At 46.6% G+C, this 19,350-nt stretch overlaps 1 protein-coding gene across 1 annotated transcript in view; it reads right to left on the bottom strand.

Moving 5' to 3' along the window:
• The window catches only part of MACROH2A2 (macroH2A.2 histone), a 52,033-nt gene that overhangs the window by 18,265 nt on the left and 14,418 nt on the right, over nt 1-19,350 (bottom strand). Inside the window, exons 2-3 of the mRNA XM_021073865.2 lie at nt 13,086-13,307; nt 1,010-1,116 (exon numbers count right to left, since the gene is read on the bottom strand). Of these exons, the coding sequence (XP_020929524.1) occupies nt 1,010-1,116; nt 13,086-13,257 (279 nt within the window). The 5' untranslated portion in view covers nt 13,258-13,307. The remainder of the gene's footprint in view (nt 1-1,009; nt 1,117-13,085; nt 13,308-19,350) is intronic.

The raw sequence follows: 19,350 nt of genomic DNA, 5'->3' as shown, positions 1-19,350 counted from the left end.
CTTAACTCACTAAGAGAGGCCAGGGATTGAACTTGCATCCTCACAGACACTATGTCTGGTTCTTAACCTGCTGAGCCACAACCGCAACTCCAGAACTGACTCGTAACTACAGTTTGAGAAAATAAATATAAATTAAAATTCTCATATTGTCTACCGGCTACCTTGCACATCCTTGGCAAAGGATGGGGTGGGAATTCACTTAATTTTGGAGTCAGTTTTAAAATATAAGGACGAATTTTCAAATAAAAAAAAGGACACCTTGGGAGTTCCTGTCATGGCGCAGAGGAAATGAATTCGACTAGGAACCATGAGGTTGAGGGTTTGATCGCTGGCCTTACTCAATGGGTTAAAGATCTGGCGTTGCCATGAGCTGTGGTGTAGGTCACAGACTCGGCTTTGATTTAGTGTTGCTGTGGCTGTGGCATAGGCCAGCAGCTGTAGCTCCCTTTGGACCCCTAGCCTGGGAACCTCCATATGCCACAGGTACGGCCCTAAAAAACAAAAAACAAAAAAGAAGGACACTTTTATCCTCATTTGAATAAATCAACATGGAGTTCCCTGGTGGCCTAGAGGTTAAGGATCTGGCATCGTCACTGCTGTGGCGTGGGTTCAGTTCCTGGCCTGGGAACTTCCCATGCTGCAGGCTTAGCCAAAAAAAGAAAGAACAAAGAAGGAATGAATTGTCAACAAAGTTGGGGTGAAGAAACTGTGATGAGAATAATACATGTGCGCTCCACATCCCTGGCAGCCACAGAGCTTGCTTTTTAAAGAAGTAAAGAAGCTCTGGCAAGACTCAGAATGTATAACGGGATCTATTCCAGAGACAATTTTATTTTGAATCTAAATGATATGGCTAGCAGAATTTGTTCTTCCCCTGTACGATCTGAATTTTTTTCGTATAAATGTGACTGGACACTGTAGCAGAAAAGATTCGTAGCCAGTCGGGTCCACGTGCAGTAGTGTGTTGGGCAAACCCATTCCATGGCAGGTGTCAGTGTCTCAGACGTACCTGATTGAGTTCCTCGTCATTGGCAACAGCCAGCAGGATGTGTCTTGGGGCTATCCGGGCTTTCTTGTTGTCCCTTGCCGCATTCCCAGCCAATTCCAGAATTTCCGCTGAAATGCCAAGGGAGGGTTAACAGGCAATCATAGAAGGGGCCTGAGCTTTCCAAGCGTTTCTCTGGAAATGGCCTTTGAGTCTGATCACTTTTACTCACTGATGATTTTTACGTCTGGGCCTGAGGAAATCCAGAAAACTGAAAAGCACTCAGGTTACTACAGACAGACAAGCTATTTTAGCAAAACCTGATATGTGATCCTGTGGCAAAGTCTCCTACTGTCTCTTGACATTGTCTCCCCCATCTTCCTTAGTATATGGACCTCTGATTACTTTTTTATTTTCGTTTCTTTTTGCTTTTTAGGGCCACACCTGTGGCATATGCAAGTTCCCAGGCTAGAGATCAAACTGGGGCTGCAGCTGCTGGCCTACACCGCAGCCACAGCAATGCATAATCCAAGCCGTGTCTGTGACCTACACCACAGCTCACGGCCAGACAGGATCCTCACCACTGAGCGAGGCCAGGGATTGAACCTGTGTCCTCATGGCTATTAGTCAGGCTCGTTACCCCTAAGCCACAATGGGAACTCTTGGACCTCTAATTTTTTGCTGAGCCCATAATCACAGGATTAAAGACAGTACTTCCCAACCTCCCTTCTTGACAAGCGTGGCCATGTGACTCAAGTTCTGGCCAATAAAAGGCATGCAGTCGTGTTGTAGGGTACTTCTGGGACATGTCCATCAGTGAAGGGAAAGTGCCCTTCCCTTTCTACTGGCGGACTGAGGACATGATGGCTGGATTTAAGCAGCCATCTTTGACCAAGAGGAAGAAGTTGTGGATGACAGAGCAATAAGATAGAAAGAACCAGGCTCTCTCATGACTCTGGAGCCTCCTGTCTTCTATTGACTTCTTTTGTATGAGAGAAAAATAAACTCTCATTCAAGCCACTGTCAGCAAAGTTAATCCTGACCCAAACGGAACCCTAACACAGAACCTGATTTCCCTTCAGTGTGCGGCCAACTCTGAGGACAAGAGTGATGGAAGTGGTCTGTCTTTTTACAGCTGAGACCCCTTTCAGAATCCTCTTTCCCTCTTCTCTTGATGCCCTGCTCCCTCTCATCCCGAAGAATAGTGGATAAGAAGAACTGATTTATACTAAGGGATGAGGAACTGCTTAACCTAAAAGTGAACTCCTAGTGAGAGTACCTATGAGACCTGGGAAGGGAGGTTTGCTGGGGTCCAGGGGTTTCCCACATATCCCTCAGGACCTGAGCGTGGCTCTGACTTTAACAAACATATCATTTGGGGGAGGTCCTGCTGTGGTGCCATGGGTTAAGAATCTGATGGGGGTGGCCAGGGTGACTATGGAGACATGGGTTTGATCCCCAGCCTGGCACTTTGGGTTAAAGGATACAGCGTTGCTGCAACTGTGGCATAGGTTGCGGCTGTGGCTTGGATTTAGTCCTTGGCCTGGGAACGTCCATATGCCACTGGAGCAGCCATAAAACAAAACAAAACAAAACAACAAATAAAAAAACCCAAATAAAAGCCCCCAAACATATCATTTGGTAAATGACAAAGAATTGGTAGAAAGGAACATTCCTAAAACTATTTCACATACTATCAAAGTTTTTAAGTTAAAAAAAAAAAAAAAAAAAACCAAAAAACCTCGAGTTCTCATTGTGGCTCATCCGTTAACAAACCCGACTAGTATCCATGAGGACGCGGCGTCAAACCCTAGCCTCACTCAGTGGGTTAAGGATCCGGCATTGCCATGAGCTGTGGTAGGTCACAGATGCAGCTCAGATCTGGCATTGCTGAGGCTGTGGTAGAGGCCCGCAGCTGTAGCTCCGATTTGAACCTTAGCCTGGGAACTTCCAAATGCCACAGGTTTGGCCTTAAAGACAAAAAACAAAACAAAACAAAAAAACCTATCGAATTGGTTCATGTTCCTGAATGCTTTCCCCTCCCTCCTTTGTTTGACTTTTTTCTTTACTTCTCAATTTAATTTAATTTAATTTAATTAATTAATTTATTTTTTTGGTCTTTTTGCTATTTCCCCGCCCATTCCTGCGGCATATGGAGGTTCCCAGGATAGGGATCCAATTGGAGCTGCAGCCACCGGCCTACACCAGAGCCACAGCAACGCAGGATCCGAGCCGCATCTGCAACCTACACCACAGCTCACGGCAACACCGGATCGTTAACCCACTGAGCAAGGCCAGCGACCAAACCCGCAACCTCATGATTCCTGTTCGGATTCGTTAACCACTGCGCCACTATGGGAACTCCTGAACCTATGCTTTTTTTTTTTGTTCTGGTTTTTTTTTTTTTTTTTTTTTTTTGTACTTCGCAATTTTAGAAGGCTGTTCTGCTAAATCAAATTTTTCTGCCTTCAAAAGTATGAATGACCCTTTAAAGGAAAATTCCTCCCCTAGGAAAAAATTCCTTTCCTAGAGAAAGAGGTAATGTGCTAAGGTGTTGTCTCACATATACATGGGGTGAAAACTGTACGTGCATGTGTGCACGAATGTGTTGTGTTGTATGTATGTGTGCAGGTGTGGGAGGGATTGGGCGGGTTGCTGCTACAATGGCATAAATACTAAAGGCTAACATTAACAGGCGACTCTGCACCAGTTTTTATAATCAACCCAATTTCAAATAAAACAGCACATACAAATGCCATCATTCATAAAATCTATGGCAATAAAATAAACACTTGGCATAAGTATGCCATATTAACTAAGCAAATGTGATTAACAAAAAATTAGAATAAAATGAGCATTAGAGTTAAATATTTATATGGCATTTCCATAATGAAAAGTGCTAAATCACTGCAAATTCATTCTCACAACATCTTTTCCAGGTTATTAAGCTTGGAATATTGTTTACCAACAATTCATTTATACAGTCACTGTGTTTTCTGAATCAAAGATTGGGGCACTGTAGTTTAAGAAATATGAGCCGGCTTTTTGGGACTGCAGGGCAGAGTGTGTGAAATTAATGCCATGTTAGATGTCTGGTTTGCTGCAGTCAGACTGCTGCCCAAGCTTTCTTCCTTTTAAAGAGGGTACCTGTGGAGTTCCTGTTGTGGCTCAGTGGAAATGAACTTGACTAGTATCCATGAGGATGCAGGTTTGATTCCTGGCCTCGCTCTGTGGGTTAAGGATCGGGCGTTGCCAAGAGCTGTGGTGTAGGTTGCAGACAAGGCTCGGATCCCACATTGCTGTGGCTGTGGTGTAGGCCAAAGGCTACAGCTCCGACTGGACCCCTAGCCTGGGAACCTCCATATGCTGTGGGTGTGGCCCTAAAAAAAAAAAAAGAAAATATAAAGGGTACCCATCAAAAATAGATGTAGTGGGAGTTCCCTAGTGCCCTGGTAGGTTAAGGATCTGGCATTGTCACTGCCATGACTTGGGTCGCTGCTGTGGCTCAGGTTCGATCCCTGGCCCGGGAATTTTTGTGTGCTACAGGTACAGGCAAAAACCAGAAAAATGTAATTATAAAATAATAAAGCCTTCACAAATAGGCTTACTTTATGACTCTAGGTTAAGTGCACAGCTTCCCATGGCGCACAATAGAAAGGACTTTCCTGCACCTTCTGATCCCAGGGGCCCCCACACCTGGGAGGAAGGAACACTCCACTCACACCCTTTTCCAGGTGGGTAGAAGGGGAGCCTCCCAGTTCCAAGCTTCTGAGCAGCTTAATTTAATTGAGCATCTTGAACCATCACTGTCTTGCCTCTGTCACCTGCATTTATAGGAAGCAGTTAAGCATCCTCTCAAGGTTCATCAAATTAACCATCAGCGTGAGAAGCAGGGCTAATGGGAATGTATCTTGCAGCCTTCACGTAGCCTCTGAAGTTCAGGTTATTTTCAGGTTGACAGATGCACAGACATCAGATGCTCAGATGGAAAATCTGCTGTCACTGAATGCAGCAACAGGGAGAGGCTAGAGGCAGTGACTGAGCAGGCGGCATGATGCAGGCACATATGTGAGGCTCTGCCTGTGTGCGGCGGGGCTCTCAGATGAACCCTTCTGAAATAATATATAAGAATGAAAACCTTGGAGTTCCTGTCATGACTTAGTGGTTAACGGACCTGACTAGTATCCATGAGGATGCAGGTTCAATTCCTGGCCTTGCTCAGTGGTTAAGGATTTGGCGTTGCTGTGAACTGTGGTGTAGGTTGCAGATGCGGTTCGCATCCCCCATTGCTGTGGCTGTGGCTGTGGCAGACGGCTGCAGCTTCGATTGGACCTCTAGGCTGGGAAACTCCATATGATGCAGATGGGGCCCTAAAAAGACGAAAAGACAAAAAAAGAAAGAAAACCTTGGTTGTGTGCTTGAGTGCAAAAGCAGAGGTAGAACTTTTTTTTTAAGGAAAAAAAAAAAAAAAACCCTTAAGAATACACAGCAAAAAATCTAGACCAAGGAGTTCTTTTCTCTGCTGGATGTTTAGTCTGAACATACCTTGGGGCCAGACTACATTTATATGTTTGAAATCGCATTAATCATTATTAATACTTTCAAATGTTGTTATGACAAATATATTCATGTGAACTGTAAAAGTCTGCTACATTCTTGAGTGATTTTATTGATCTTAGGAACACAAATATCCTTGTGTGAACTGGCAGTCAATAGGAAAACTCGATTTATATAGCACACATTGGTTTCACTGCAAATTTTGTGGGAAGATCGTTATTTGGTGGAGACTTCCACAGAAGTCTGGAGACTTCTATAGCAAACCTCTCACTTCTCACATGTTATACTTCCCGCATCACTAACCGTCTGGAACACAGCTGAGTATCTGATGGTAAAAAGAATGATTTCTGTAGCCAAAAACCATTTGGAGAGCTCATCACATTATTTTGGAAGAGCCCATGACCTCTCATTTCGGACACAATCTAAACCAACACTGGAAAGCCGGCCCCATGGAGATGGGACAAAGCACATGATTGCTCCTTTTTCGGCCTCTGCTCACTTGTCCACCTGCTCACTAACATGGCGGTGCCCTGGGCTCCATCTGGGCTCTTCGCTCTGCTCAGGCGCTGCAATCTTCTGGGAAACGCCATCCACTTACGGCGACAGCTTCCACTCTCCTTTCCATGTCACCAGATCTGCACCTCCGGCTGTGCCGTGTTGCCACCTGGTCATTCCACAGGTAAATCCAACTCACCACATCCCCGAATGGAAATCATTCTCCTGTCATCATCCTCCCATCATCCTCAGGACTGCATCCATATACAGACCTGGGAACCACTCCTCATCCTTGCCTCTTCTCCAGGCCTTGTCAGTCTTACACATCTTTGCTGCTCTTCCCCAAGCTTGTTGCCCTTCTCCTAGTTAAGGCTCTTCTCTTCCAGCCCAGGTAATTGTCGTAGCTAAGTGCTTTCCCTGCCCCCAGTTCTATCTTCTTCCAGATCCATGCCAACAAGGCCATCGCTGGCCCATGGCACTTTTGTGCAAATGATAAAAAGATGCCCCTTCCTTAAGACACTACTACGGTGATTTTTGTTGGAACAAGACCCTTTACTGCCATCTGCTGGAAATGCTTATAATAAGTTACAGTTCTTTAAGGTTTCTGATGTAAATGATACTCCTTTAAATGTGTGGCCTTGTGCAGTGTACAACCTGCACAACCACACGCATGGTCCTGGCTGCCACAGTGATTTTTTTCAAAACACAAATGTAAACATTGAAAAACTATTAGGTTAAAAAAAATTCTTGGTGTTAAATAGATAGACCCAATTGTCTGGAAATGATAGGTTCCTTTGTTACATTATGATTTCATGAGGTGCTCTGAAATTCAACCCTGCTTTAATACCTATTTGTCCTGTCTCTTAAAAATATATTACAGAACATTTTCTCACCATACAATGATTATAATTTACTCATTCTCAATATCTTACATTTACACTATATCTATTGTAGATGAATACAAAATTACTTTCCAGAATTTGGGGCTTGACTTTTCAGTCCCTTCTTCCTCATTTACATTGGGGTGTCAGCTGGGCCAACATTTACGGGTGTCAGCTGGGCCAACATTTACAGACTGATAAGCTGAAGTATGAATGTGATGGCCATTCTGATAGGCTGGTGGATATGCTGGGTGGAAGGGATCTTCTAGGTGAGCAGTCTAGCATGCATGCATTGCCGGATTGTGCAACCTCCCCCAAAGCTTGTGGTCAGAAATGTCATACGGCCCTAATGTCATGATGATGTGTGAATCTGGGGCCAGCCAGGCAGCCAGTTCGGAGAACTCAGGCAAGGTTGAGTGCTACCTCTCCCCAAGTTCCTGAAAATTTCTGCAGCTTTGTGGCTAAGTAGCATCCAGCCTTTTCTTACTTGGCTCTTTCTGTGGCCCCAGGTCCCCTCTCAAAGGCAGTGAGTGGGAGAGGGGACATTCAGAGACCACAGACATGAATCTGAGAGAAGTTAAATGGCCTCCCCGCTTCTCCAATTCATCACTGAGCAGAGTCTCTACCCTCCAGACAGCTTCTACACGTGTCTGTTTCTTCTCATTGTCCCCATGGCAGACCCTGGTCCTGGCCACTGTCGGTTCTCAACAGTGACCCTAGAACAGCTCCCATGGGTTTCCTGGACTCTGATCTTGTTTCCCACCAAGAGTTCTCCCCCAAAGCCCACGTGAGGTCCCCAGAATGTACCTCCTCCCTTTGAATGCACCCCCTGGCATGTGTACAAAATGTGCACATCCTCATGTGGTCCTCAAAGACCTGTCCCCCTGGTCCCCGCAACTCATCTCTCACCCTTCTCACTTCCCAGCTCTGCTCCAGGTACATGGAAATGCCTCCAGTTTCTGGAAGGGGCCACACGTATCCCCTACACTTTAGATTTTTATCCTTGTTTCTCCCCAGCCTGACAATCAACCCATCTGAATCTAGCTCATTCCTAATTCCCTACCTTGGCTGCCCATCAGAATCTTGGGGGGGAGGGCTTTAAGAAATCCTGATGCCCAGAAGTACCCCAAAATCTCTGGGGGTGAGACTCAAGCATCAGGGTTTTAAATCAATCATTTTGAGAGAAAACCAGGGTAGAGAACCTGGTTTAGGTGTTAACAAGCCTTGCTTTTTATTAGGTAGCCTCCCCCTGCTTCCCAAAGGTCCTCTGGCTTCCCTGCCCACCCGCGAGCTGTCTTACTGTGTTGTCTTCAATGCTCGTCGGCCCTGCTAGAATGTAAATGCAAGAAAGGCAGAACCACATCTGTCTGTTTTCCATTGTACCTTCAAGGCCTGATCCAAAGGAGAGACTCAGTCAATACTGCCATGAATGTTGAAGGTAATTTCAAGGGTGACAAGAGGTTTTCACACTTGGAACTCTCTTCCCTAAACAAAATCAAGTTCATGCTCTGTCCGAAACAAAACAAAACAGCAGCTAAAAAAACTCACCCTTTCACTTACTCAGTAATGGCTGCAATAATGATTCATTCCTTTGGCTGACATTTGTCTCATTAAAATGCAGTACAATCCCCAAATATCCCACCTTAATGGAACCCGAGTCATTACACTTTGCCCTGAATGATTTCATCACCTCTTAATACAAGACAGAGGAGAAGAATGACCATTTACTGAGCGCATCCTATGCCCCAATATAGGCTCATGTATTTTACATACATTGGCTCATGAATGGAATTAAATGAGCTCTGGAAACACCCAAAGCTCAGAGAGGTTAAGGAATTATCCCAAGGTAACACAGCTGTTAAGTTGATAAACCAGATTTAAACTGACATCTAAGCCTCTCCTCTCAACTCCAGCCCCAGTTGGGAGCAGAGAAGAGGCACAAAAGGAAGGGAAGGAAAGGACCCAGAGAAGACAGGTCTGGGCCTCAGAAGACCGGCTTCATCTTCTCCGTTGGAGCCAGGACGATACTGGATGTGGGGATGGGCCTGGGGAAGGAGCATCATTGGTAACAGCATCCTTCCAGGGGCTCATCCGCTCTCCTCCTACACTTTGTGTCCAACCGATCAGCAGATCCTACAGGCTTTGCCTTCCACATCTATCAGTCCTCTGACCACGCCCGAGAACCTTCAGGGCCCACTCCCCAGCCACGCGTCTCTCCCTCGGATCTCTGCCATTGCCTCCCAGTGCTTCCTCTGCCTCCACGGCGTATCCCTTCCCTGCAGTCAGATCCCTGTCTGCCTCCGCTCAAACCCTCCGGAGCTCTGTCCCCCCCATCCCAGCCCATTCTCCCTGGGGCCTCCTTTACCATCCAAGCCCCTCCCTCAGCTCCAGCCCTTGGTCCCGGTCCCGGATGCTGCTCCATGGACACCCCCACCACCTGCTCCCCTCTGCCCTGAGGGCCCACCCCCTGGCCTCCTTCAGAGGCCAGCTCCTCAGTGGGGCCTCCCTTGGGCTTCCTGTAAAACAGCCTAGCTCCCTTCCTGCTTTATTTGTGCCCGAGCACTTATCACCATCCAATGTACCACATAACTTCACTCCTGTGTTGGCAGTTTCTCCCTCCAGAATGCATTGTGCTCCAAGGAAGGGACCCCTGCCTGTCTTTGGTCTCCCTGTATCCTCAGCCTCTAGAACAACACCTGGCCTAGAGCAGGGGTTCAGTAACTGACTACGAAAAAATGGTGACCTTCTACTTTGAGAGACACTGTAAATCTTTAAGGACATGCTGGCTCAAAGTCCAGAAAGTGATATTCAGGCTATACTATGCACTGCCATGGGGTCTGGTGGCTCTAATCCAAGGTAAATGAAAATCATATAAAGGGCCGAATGCTTTTACTGGGGAAGGTCTAAGGATTTACTGATGGGTAGATGTTCGAAAAATACATGTTGAATGAATGAAAAGGAAAACATAAGCTTTTTCATCTCACACATCTGAAGCAGAGACTAACAGTTGCCAGTGATTGAAAAGGCCAGATTTTGTTCTATTATGCATGCTTTAGTCTTTTGCCAAGTGGAGGCACAGGAGGTACCAATTATTTTGATTATACAGATCTTATAATGGGGCAATGAAGTGAAGCAGAAAGGGCAAGGCTTGGGATTGCAGGACCTCAGGGAACCCCAGCCCCTGGCTTGGAGGCTATGGAATCTCTGGGTTACACAAGGTCTCCCAGTATCAATGGGTGATATGGACCTACTAGATTGTTTTATTTTATTATTTATTTATTTTTTTGGCTTTCTGCCTTTTCTAGGGCTGCTCCTGCGGCATATGGAGGCTCCCAGGCTAGGGGTCTAATCGGAGCCATAGCCGCCGGCCTATGCCAGAGCCACAGCAACTCGGGATCTGAGCCGCGTCTGCGACATACACCATAGCTCACGGCAACACTGGATCCTTAACCCACTGAGTGAGGCCAGGGATCAAACCTGTAACCTCACGGTTCTTAGTCGGATTCCTTAACCACTGAGCCATGACGGGAACTCTGATTGTTTTATTTTTGTCTTTTTTTAGGGCCGCACCCTCAGCACATGGAAATTCCCAGACTAGGGGTTGAATTGGAGCTGCAGCTGCTGCCTACACCACAGCCACAGCAATGTCGGATCTGAGCCGAATCTACAACCTACACCACAATTCACGGCGAGGGGGGCCTCTGAGGGGGGCCAGGGATCGAATTTGCATCCTCATGGACACTAGTCAGTTTGTTACCTCTGTGCCACAATAGGAACTCTCTGGTAGGATTTAAAGCTTCAGTCACTTTTTTTTTTCCGGTCTTTTTAAGGGCTGTACCTGTGGCATATGGATGTTCCCAGGCTAGGGTTCAAATCAGAGCTGAAGCTGCCAGCCACAGCCACAGCCACAGCAACACTGGATCCAAGCTGAGTCTGTGACCTATACCACAGCTCCTGACAATGTCAGATCCTTAACCCACTGAGCAAGGCCAGGGATTGAACCTGTGTCCTGATGGATACTAGTTGGAGTCATTACTGCTAAACCACAACGGGAACTCCTTCAGTCACTCTTTTCAAAGTTCCTCCTCTCCCTCCAAGCCAGGAGATTTTTCCATTAGATTTCAGAGTCCCACCCTAGACCCAGTGAATCAGACCCCCAGCTGGTGGGGTGCAGTCAGGAACCTGCCTTTATTTTTATTTATTTATTTATTTATTTATTTGTCTTTTTGCCATTTCTCGGGCTGCTCTTGCAGCATATGGAGGTTCCCAGGCTAGGGGTCGAATCGGAGCTCTAACTGCCAGCCTACGCCAGAGCCACAGCAACTCGGGATCCGAGCCGCGTCTGCAACCTACACCACAGCTCACGGCAACGCTGGATCGTTAACCCACTGAGCAAGGCCAGGAATTGAACCGGAACCTCATGGCTCCTAGTCGGATTTGTTAACCACTGCGCCACGACGGGAACCCCCTATTTTTATTTTTTATTTTAAAAAATGTTAGGGTGGCACTCATGACATATGGAAGTTTCCAGACCAGGGATTGAATCTGAGTCACAGCTGCGGCAATGCCAGATCCTTTAACCCACTGAGGGGTCAAATCCATACCTCTGCAGCGACCTGAGCAGCTGCAGTGGGATCTTAACCCACTGTGCCAAGGTGGGAACTCCAGAACCTCCATTTTATTTTATTTGAAATTTTTGTATTATAGTTGATTTACAATGTTCGGTCGATTTCTTCTGCACACCAAGGTGATCACACACGCATTCTTTTTCTCACAGTATCTACTACCGGATTCTATCACAAGTGATTGGATATAGTTCCCTGTGCTATACAGCGGGACCTCATTGCTTATCCATTCTAAATGTAATAGTTGGCATCTACTAACCCCAACCTCCCAGTCCATCCCACTCCCTCCCCCTTCTCCCTTGGCAACCACAAGTCTGGAACTTGCATTTGAAACAAGCATTCCCAAGGCCTTTAGACCTGCTCCTGAAAGAATGCCTGCCCTCTTGCTCCTCCAAGCCGTCCCTGTACCGGCAGTATTAGCATCACTTGGGGACGAGTTTGATATAGAGTCTTTTTTTTTGCTTTTTAGGGCTGCACCCGCGGCATATGGAGGTTCCCAGGCTAGGGGTCGAATTGGAGCTCCCATATTTATATTCTTACATATCTTGTGTCCGTAAATGTACATTTTTAAAGGTATCCTTGATATTGTGAAGTTGGGCTTCTGATTAAGACTTAAGAGAGCAACAACAACAACAAAGCTAAATGGAAAGTTACTCAAAGAGGAGTTCCCGTCGTGGCACAGCGGAAACAAATCCAACTAGGAACCGTGAGGTTGTGGGTTTGATCCCTGGCCTTGCTCAGTGGGCTAAGGATCTGGCGTTGCCGTGAGCTGCGGTGTAGGTCGCAGATGTGGCTCGGATCCCACGTTGCTGTGGCTGTGGTGTAGGCCGGCAGCTGTAGCTCAGATTGGACCCCCAGCCTGGGAACTTCCATATGCCATGGGTGTGGCCTGAAAAAAAAAAGAAGAAAGTTACTCAAAGAAAGAACACCCACAGCAAAAATGTCATCTTTGAGTAAAAAAATAATTTTAACGACCAATATGGAAAATTATTTCCTATGTACCCATTATAGACAGACAACCACCCCTGTAAAGGAGAATCAAATCAGAACATTATTGGCTTCATGGAACCAACTGAAGATGCTTTTGATGTCAGGGTTGATGTTATTTATGGACATTGAGTCCCGGGTTCAACATAGCAGAAGAACTGATATTTAGTGAGAACTCTGAAATACAAGTGAAGAGCCCTGCTGCAAAATGAATAGCAAGCCCCCTCTTCCCATAGTCTGTCTTCTGCAGGAACCTGGAAATTTACCTATTGCATTTGCCGAAAGACACACTTTTCTCGCAGCTGGTCTAGAAAAGCCACTTGATGGTGGATTCTCTTCATTCCATGTTGATCCTCTGTCCTTACGCCCTCTTCCCTCCCCCAAAGCCTGCAGGGGTCGGTTTTAGTCAAGCAGGCAAGCGGAAAGCCCCTTACCGCCCACGGTGGCCCTGAGATGCCACTGGGCGAACCAAGGCTTCCCTGGCCCGCCTGTTCGAGGGGCTGAGGGAGGGCTGGGATCTGGCAAGGGGTCGCCTATCCTGAGAGTTCACCTTACCTGCCAGGTATTCGATGACCGCAGCCATATAGACGGGCGCACCCACGCTGATCCGGTATTTGAATGTCCCTTTCTTTAGGTACCGCATCAGCCTCCCCACCGGGAAGATGACCCCGGCCCTGGCTGAACGCGACAGCTTGGACATTTTCTTCTTCCCGCTCCGGCCCGACATCTTGCCTTAGTTTCCCTCTCAGCTTGCTGACACGGTGGCCTCACTCAGTGCTGGAAAGGAAAGATGGTAGGGTGAGCAGGGGCGAAGTGCCAGTGGCTTGGGGTGGCCCCACAGCACATGGGGTGGCCCTAAAGCACGTGACACACCTGCCTGCCCTGGGGAGGCAGCTGAGACCTGGCGGCCACCACAGGGCATGCAGGCGGGAAGTTGGGCATCGGTGGGCCCACTCACAAACAGCTCCCCACCCCAGCCAGCAGCCCAACCTCAGGAGGTGAGGCCAAAGCAACTGTCAGGAGAGAGCAAGGTCATGGTTCTGTGCTGAGCCTCTGAGGATGTGCACTTCGGCATCCCCAGAATCCTGTGAGTATGTCACTGACATGGCAAAAGAGACTTTGGAGATGTGGTCACACTAAGAATCTTCCGACGGGGGAGATGATTCTGGATGATCAGGGTGGGCCTGGTGTAACGGCAAGCATCCTTACAAGGGGGAGGGAGGAGATGAGAGCAGTGACAGGCTGATCAGGAAATGGATTCTCCCCTCAGGGCCGCCTGAAGGAGCCAGTGCTGCTGTCACCTTCGTGTTAGCCCATTGAACGTGATTCTGGGAGTTCCCATTGGGGCTCAGTGGTAACAAACCCAAATAGTGTCCATGTAGGATGGAGGTTCTATCCCTGGCCTTGCTCAGGGGGTTAAGGATCCGGTGTTGCTGTGGGCTGTGATGTAGGTCACAGACGGAGCTCTGATCCTGCGTTGCTGTGGCTGTGGTGTAGGCTGGCAGCTGCCGATTCGATCCCTAGCCTGGGAACTTCCATATGCCACAGGTGGGGTCCTAAAAAGACAAAAAAAAAAAAAAAAAAAAAAAAGAATAAAGAAAGTGATTTTGGACTTCTGACCTCCAGAGCTGTAAGAGAATAAATTGCTACTGCTTTGAGCCACTAAATTTGGGGGATAATTTGTTACAGCAGCAACAAGAAAACTAATACGGTTCCTCTTTGTCCTGATTTGCTTCTGCCTCTTTTAATCAACAGTACAAAGTGAATAGGCCATGCCTAACATAACGGTTAGCTTTGACCCATGACTCAGAGCTGATGTGCACTTCTCAGATGGAAATATTTTCCTAAATTCTCCAATAATGTAGCATTCTTAAAATCAGAAATGTGCCAGAAGAGGCAGTTTTACCAAACATGCTAATACAGAGTAACCAAACACAGCAAATTAAAAGCCATAATGCAACCCAAGCTTTTGCTCCTTGGAATGGGGAATCCAGGTAGATTTGGGGGAGAAACTTCAGAATCAGCACAAAGACGTGGCTTCAGTACAATGCCCCAAGAGACAGGTACATAACTCATTGTAATTTCAGGAAGCTATCTTTTGTGTGAAGATAAAATAATTATATACTTCTGAAAAAGTCTTTGCAAGGCTAAGATAATTCACAGAATTATAATAGAGCTTCGCCTGTTGGTGGAGGGAATAACGTAACTAAGAAAGGAATACAAGCCAGAATAAGTAAAAGCAAATTATAAACCAAGCAAGAACAAAGACAAGGAAGCATAATTTTTCTATGAAAAATGTGAACGTATCAAAGCTCTCTGGACCAACATCATTCTCAGTGGCCATTTGGCAGGGGGAGATGGAAGATGAGGTCAAACATAAACTGAAGTCAGTTGTATCTGATTATTATTGAGGCAGCTATCTCAAATTTTGGCCAGGTCAGTCTACCTTCAGCAAAGATGGCAATGAAAAGGCCTAAGAAAGTGGGTAAAAATATGATAGAAGAAAGTGCTAAATAAATGCATGGCTAATACAAAAGATACAAACCTGGGATTTATGTAATCTGATTGGAAGGTTGAGCACAGAGTTCAATTTTCTAAAGTATCTGATTACTCCGTGCAACGGAGAATTTTATATACAACCTAGGAGTTAGCAACAAACCCCATTCTCAACACCCTCCGACCCCTGAAGTGAATGATGTGAATCTGCGGCTTTCAACTACACACTTCACATACAGTCTTTCAGAACGTCTGCACGTACTTACCACACCATTGTATGTGTGGTATTGCTACCAAGAGATGGAGGTATTCATCAGAGTTAACTACAAGCAAAGGCGAGGAGCAAATAACCTAAGAACCTTATCTCTTTCCCAGTAAGGCATAAGGATAAAACAGTATCACCACGTTTCTTTTTCCTTTGCTTTTTTAGGGCTGCACCCATAGCATATGGCAGTTTCCAGGCTAGGGGTCCAACTGGAGCTACACCTGCCGGCCTACAAAGTCGGGATCTGAGCCACGTCTGTGACCTTCACCACAGCTCACAGCAACATAGGATCCTTAACCCACTGAGTGAGGCCAGGGATCAAACCTGCAACCTCTTGGTTCCTAGTCCGATTCGTTTCCACTGCGTCACGACGGGAACTCCATCTTTTTTTTTTTTTTTTTTTTTTTTAATGGCTGCACCTGCAGCATATGCAAGTTCCCAGGCCAGGGTTCGAACTTGCGCCTCCACAGCCACCCAAGCTGCTGCAGGTGGCCTCTTAACCCACTAAGCCACAGCAGGAACTTCCGACTGTTTTCAGACTTGCACATTTCCATGCTTCTGCTGCAAATTTTCATAAATCCATTTACAGCTGTCCTCTCTCTGATGAAGCAAGCAACTGCATATTAGGATAAGAACCATCAATTCACGTTGAAGAGACTTAAGTCAGGCATCAGTAAATGTACAGAGTAACTGCCGGTGGTCATCAGGGTTGTCCCTGGGGACAGGGTACGTGCAAAGCAATGTGAAATGGCCTGTTCTCAGGGACAGCTCCTGACACATGCTGGCTAGCTGGTGCTGATGTTCAGGATGGAGGTGGCTCCCGGTCTGGTGGGAAGATCCCAGGACTGGGCAAGAAGCCCTGAGTGTAGACCCACTTCTACATGACTACCTATGTGAGCTCTCTGTGTCCTTTGCATGGGCCACATCAGTAAAGCTGGGAGGTGATTGATTGACCCTGAAGGTCCCTCTGGTCTTAAACATTCCAATTTTGGAAAAGACACTTTCAAATCTTTTTTTTTAGGGCCATACCTGAGACATATGGAAGTTCCCAGGCTAGGGGACAAATCAAAGGTACAGCTGCTGGGCTACCCCACGGCCACAGCAATGTAGGATTTTTAACCTGCCAGGGATCGAACCCGCATCCTCATGGATACTAGTCAGCTTCTTAACCCATGGAGCCACAACAGGAATTCTGGAAAAATCACTTTCAAATGGTCCTGGAAAAGAAGCTTAGTCTTTTTAAGATCTGAAGAGTTCAGAGCCTGTGCAGGTGCATAAAGACATGTTAGTACTGGTGCATAAAGCCCCCCACTAAGCTAATTATGTGCTTTTTTGTAGTTACTGGTAAGTAGGGGGAGGGGGATGAGTGGGTCCCGTTGCCAAGGAAACCACCTGAAAAGCCCATCACAGGATGGACATGCTCTGTGGATATGGTATGTGCTGAATGGTCATAATCTCTCCTACAGAGAGAAAAATGCATGGAGCACAAACACCGCAAGAACAGGCCCCCTCACCAACACCCTCCCCACCCCTGACCCCCAGGTCCAATACATTTTCCTTGAATGAAAACAGACAGGAAATGACTAGGTGTGTAGAATAAAGCCACCCAGGGACTTGCCCAATATCAGCCATATGGAGTCAAAAATGGCCCTGAAACTTGGCAATTAGGACTAGCAGTAGAAGAAAAATGGGACTTCAGGAGACTGGTGCCTAACACATTCATGAGGATAAAATAGCCAAGAAAAGAAAACCAGGACTGGATCAACAAGAGAAACATAAGAGCTGAATATTACAAAATGTAGGGATCACCCCAAACACAGCAATTTGTCACGAGACTTTCTTTCTTTGGCTTCCAGATATTCCTCTAGGTTAGAGACTTAAGCAGAGCTGGGGAGGTGGCACCTTTTGAAGTCTCGGCGTGAGGCTGGTCGTTGCATGTGCTTTAAAAGGACTGGAGAGTTCTCTGTGTCTGGGGACCCATCTTTTTGATGGGAACCACTGACCGAAACCACCCACCCTGGCCAGGTGCAATAACTGCTGGCATGAGTTGTCTCACAACTGGAGGTCCCGATAAGGAGCACGATACTGACTCGCTGCCATCAAGCACTAACTAGCAGAATTCAGGAGGGGCCCAGAGGAGCCCATAATATGTTCTGCCCATCTCCCAGAAACCTTCTTGCTGGAATCCACCTTGGCTGAGAGATGTGTGTGCCACTAGAAAGGACTCTGAGTTAGCCCAAATGTGGGCACAAGCAACATGACTGGCCAGAGACAACTTGGAAAACTACTCTCACCTCCTTAAACCCTGAGACTGTGAGTCACTTGGCAGAGCAGCAGCAGAGCAGGTCCCTGGGGTTGCCTTACCCTGCTGCTCTCCACCCACAGGGCCCCTCTGCAATAAAGCCTTTTGCTTGTTAGTAGGTGTGTCTCCTCTGAGTGGGTCTCCTCAGCAAGTCCATTCTCACCCGGGAAGGAAGGGGTCCCCCTCTGGCAGCATTTTCATCAGCCAAATGCCTAACTCCTGGCCCCGAGGGCTGGGAGGCCCCTGCATATTGACCACCTCCAGAAACCCTTAGGGGAGGCTGAGGGGAGGCTCATGGGACCTGGCAGGTCACACCTGCCAGAACCCACAGATGGAAGGAAATGTTGAGCCTCCTTGGCCCCCTCAAGAGAAAAGACTTTACTTTCTAAAGCCCACCTGTCCCCTGTTCCCCACCCCCACCCCCCATGCTAGACTCTGCCTGCAGGGGTGAGAGATGATAACCTTTAACTTCCTTCTTCTCCAGGCCAGCCCTTCCCCTGATTCTATGCAGTATTAGGAAGTCAGGAGTTAAAATACTTGAATGAGTTTTATCTACTTCCTGGGAAATTTTTTTTTTGGCCGCCTCTACAGTGTTTGGAAGTTCCTAGGCCAGGGATCAAACCTGAGCCACAGCAGCGACCTGAGCTGCCAGATCTGTAACCCTTTTTGCCCCAAGGGAATTCCACACTTCCGTGACTTTGAATCTTTGTGTGGAAAGAGAAAAGAACCATTGCAATGTGGAATTTGTTTCCATCAGACTAATTATTGAATGTTCACATTTATTTACCTTTTGCTCTAAAACAAGTTTTGTTCTAGTTAGGCAAAGCTCAAGGACTACAGTCCAGGATGTTTGTTTATAGGTTTGAAGACAGCATGTGGCTGGATGAAGCTTTTCCAGTGGTTCTACACACTGTGTGGGGGACTTAAGAGGAGCTGGGAAGCATGCCAGACACAGCCTAGACCTGCAACATACCTGCTTTCGGTGTGTGAAAGACCCAAGCTATGACCAAGGTGTAAAGTCTCTTAATTACTCACAAAGTGAATAGGCTAGTTTTAAGCATGTTAATTGGTGGTGGGTGGGGGCAGGAAAATAAAACCCAAAAGGCAGGGAAGAAGCAGGGAGAATGCAGAGAATTGAGTGTTACCTGCTTATTCCCTCTCACCTTCGGGAACACAGCAGTTGGGAGAACTCCACTCACGGGTTTGGTGTCAGCTGGGGAAGAGGACATATCAGACTCTGGTATGTTAGGATTTATTTTTATGTTTGGGTTTTAAGTCCATAAGAACACCGATGAGTTAGATTTTACAGATATCACAAGGGTGATGTTAAATTAAATTGTAACACTGACTCGGACATGGGTAATACATTCACACCAGCTTATTCAAATAACTACTGTATTTCACTGACATTATGATGCACTTAAAAAAATTTTACTATCTCTAAAAATCAGTATGCCTCTTGTAATCTATGACATCATTGAGTCAAAGAAAGACACTATTTATGGAGCATTTATTATTGAACAAGAAACTACATTAGATATTAGGGAATAGACGTGGCCTTTGTCCTCAAATATTTTCCAATAAAGTTGCATGACAGATCATAAAAAAGTTTCAAACAGATGCTAGAGCCATGGTTCTCAAACTGTGTGCCAAGGGACCTGGGACACAACAGTGAACATTTAAGCTTTCAAGTGAAATGCAGCGATAGTCAACCTCTATTGGCCCCTACAATGAACAGCTCATTGTGGTGCCACTGG

This window comes from Sus scrofa, chromosome 14 (assembly GCF_054392235.1).
Source record: "Sus scrofa isolate SSC_HxYL_T2T_F1_AM1 chromosome 14, Sscrofa_HxYL_maternal_Yorkshire_Landrace_v2.0, whole genome shotgun sequence".
NCBI lineage: Eukaryota > Metazoa > Chordata > Mammalia > Artiodactyla > Suidae > Sus > Sus scrofa.
The sequence above is the reverse complement of the archived record's forward strand: the minus strand, read 5'-3'. Positions and strand labels throughout refer to the sequence as shown.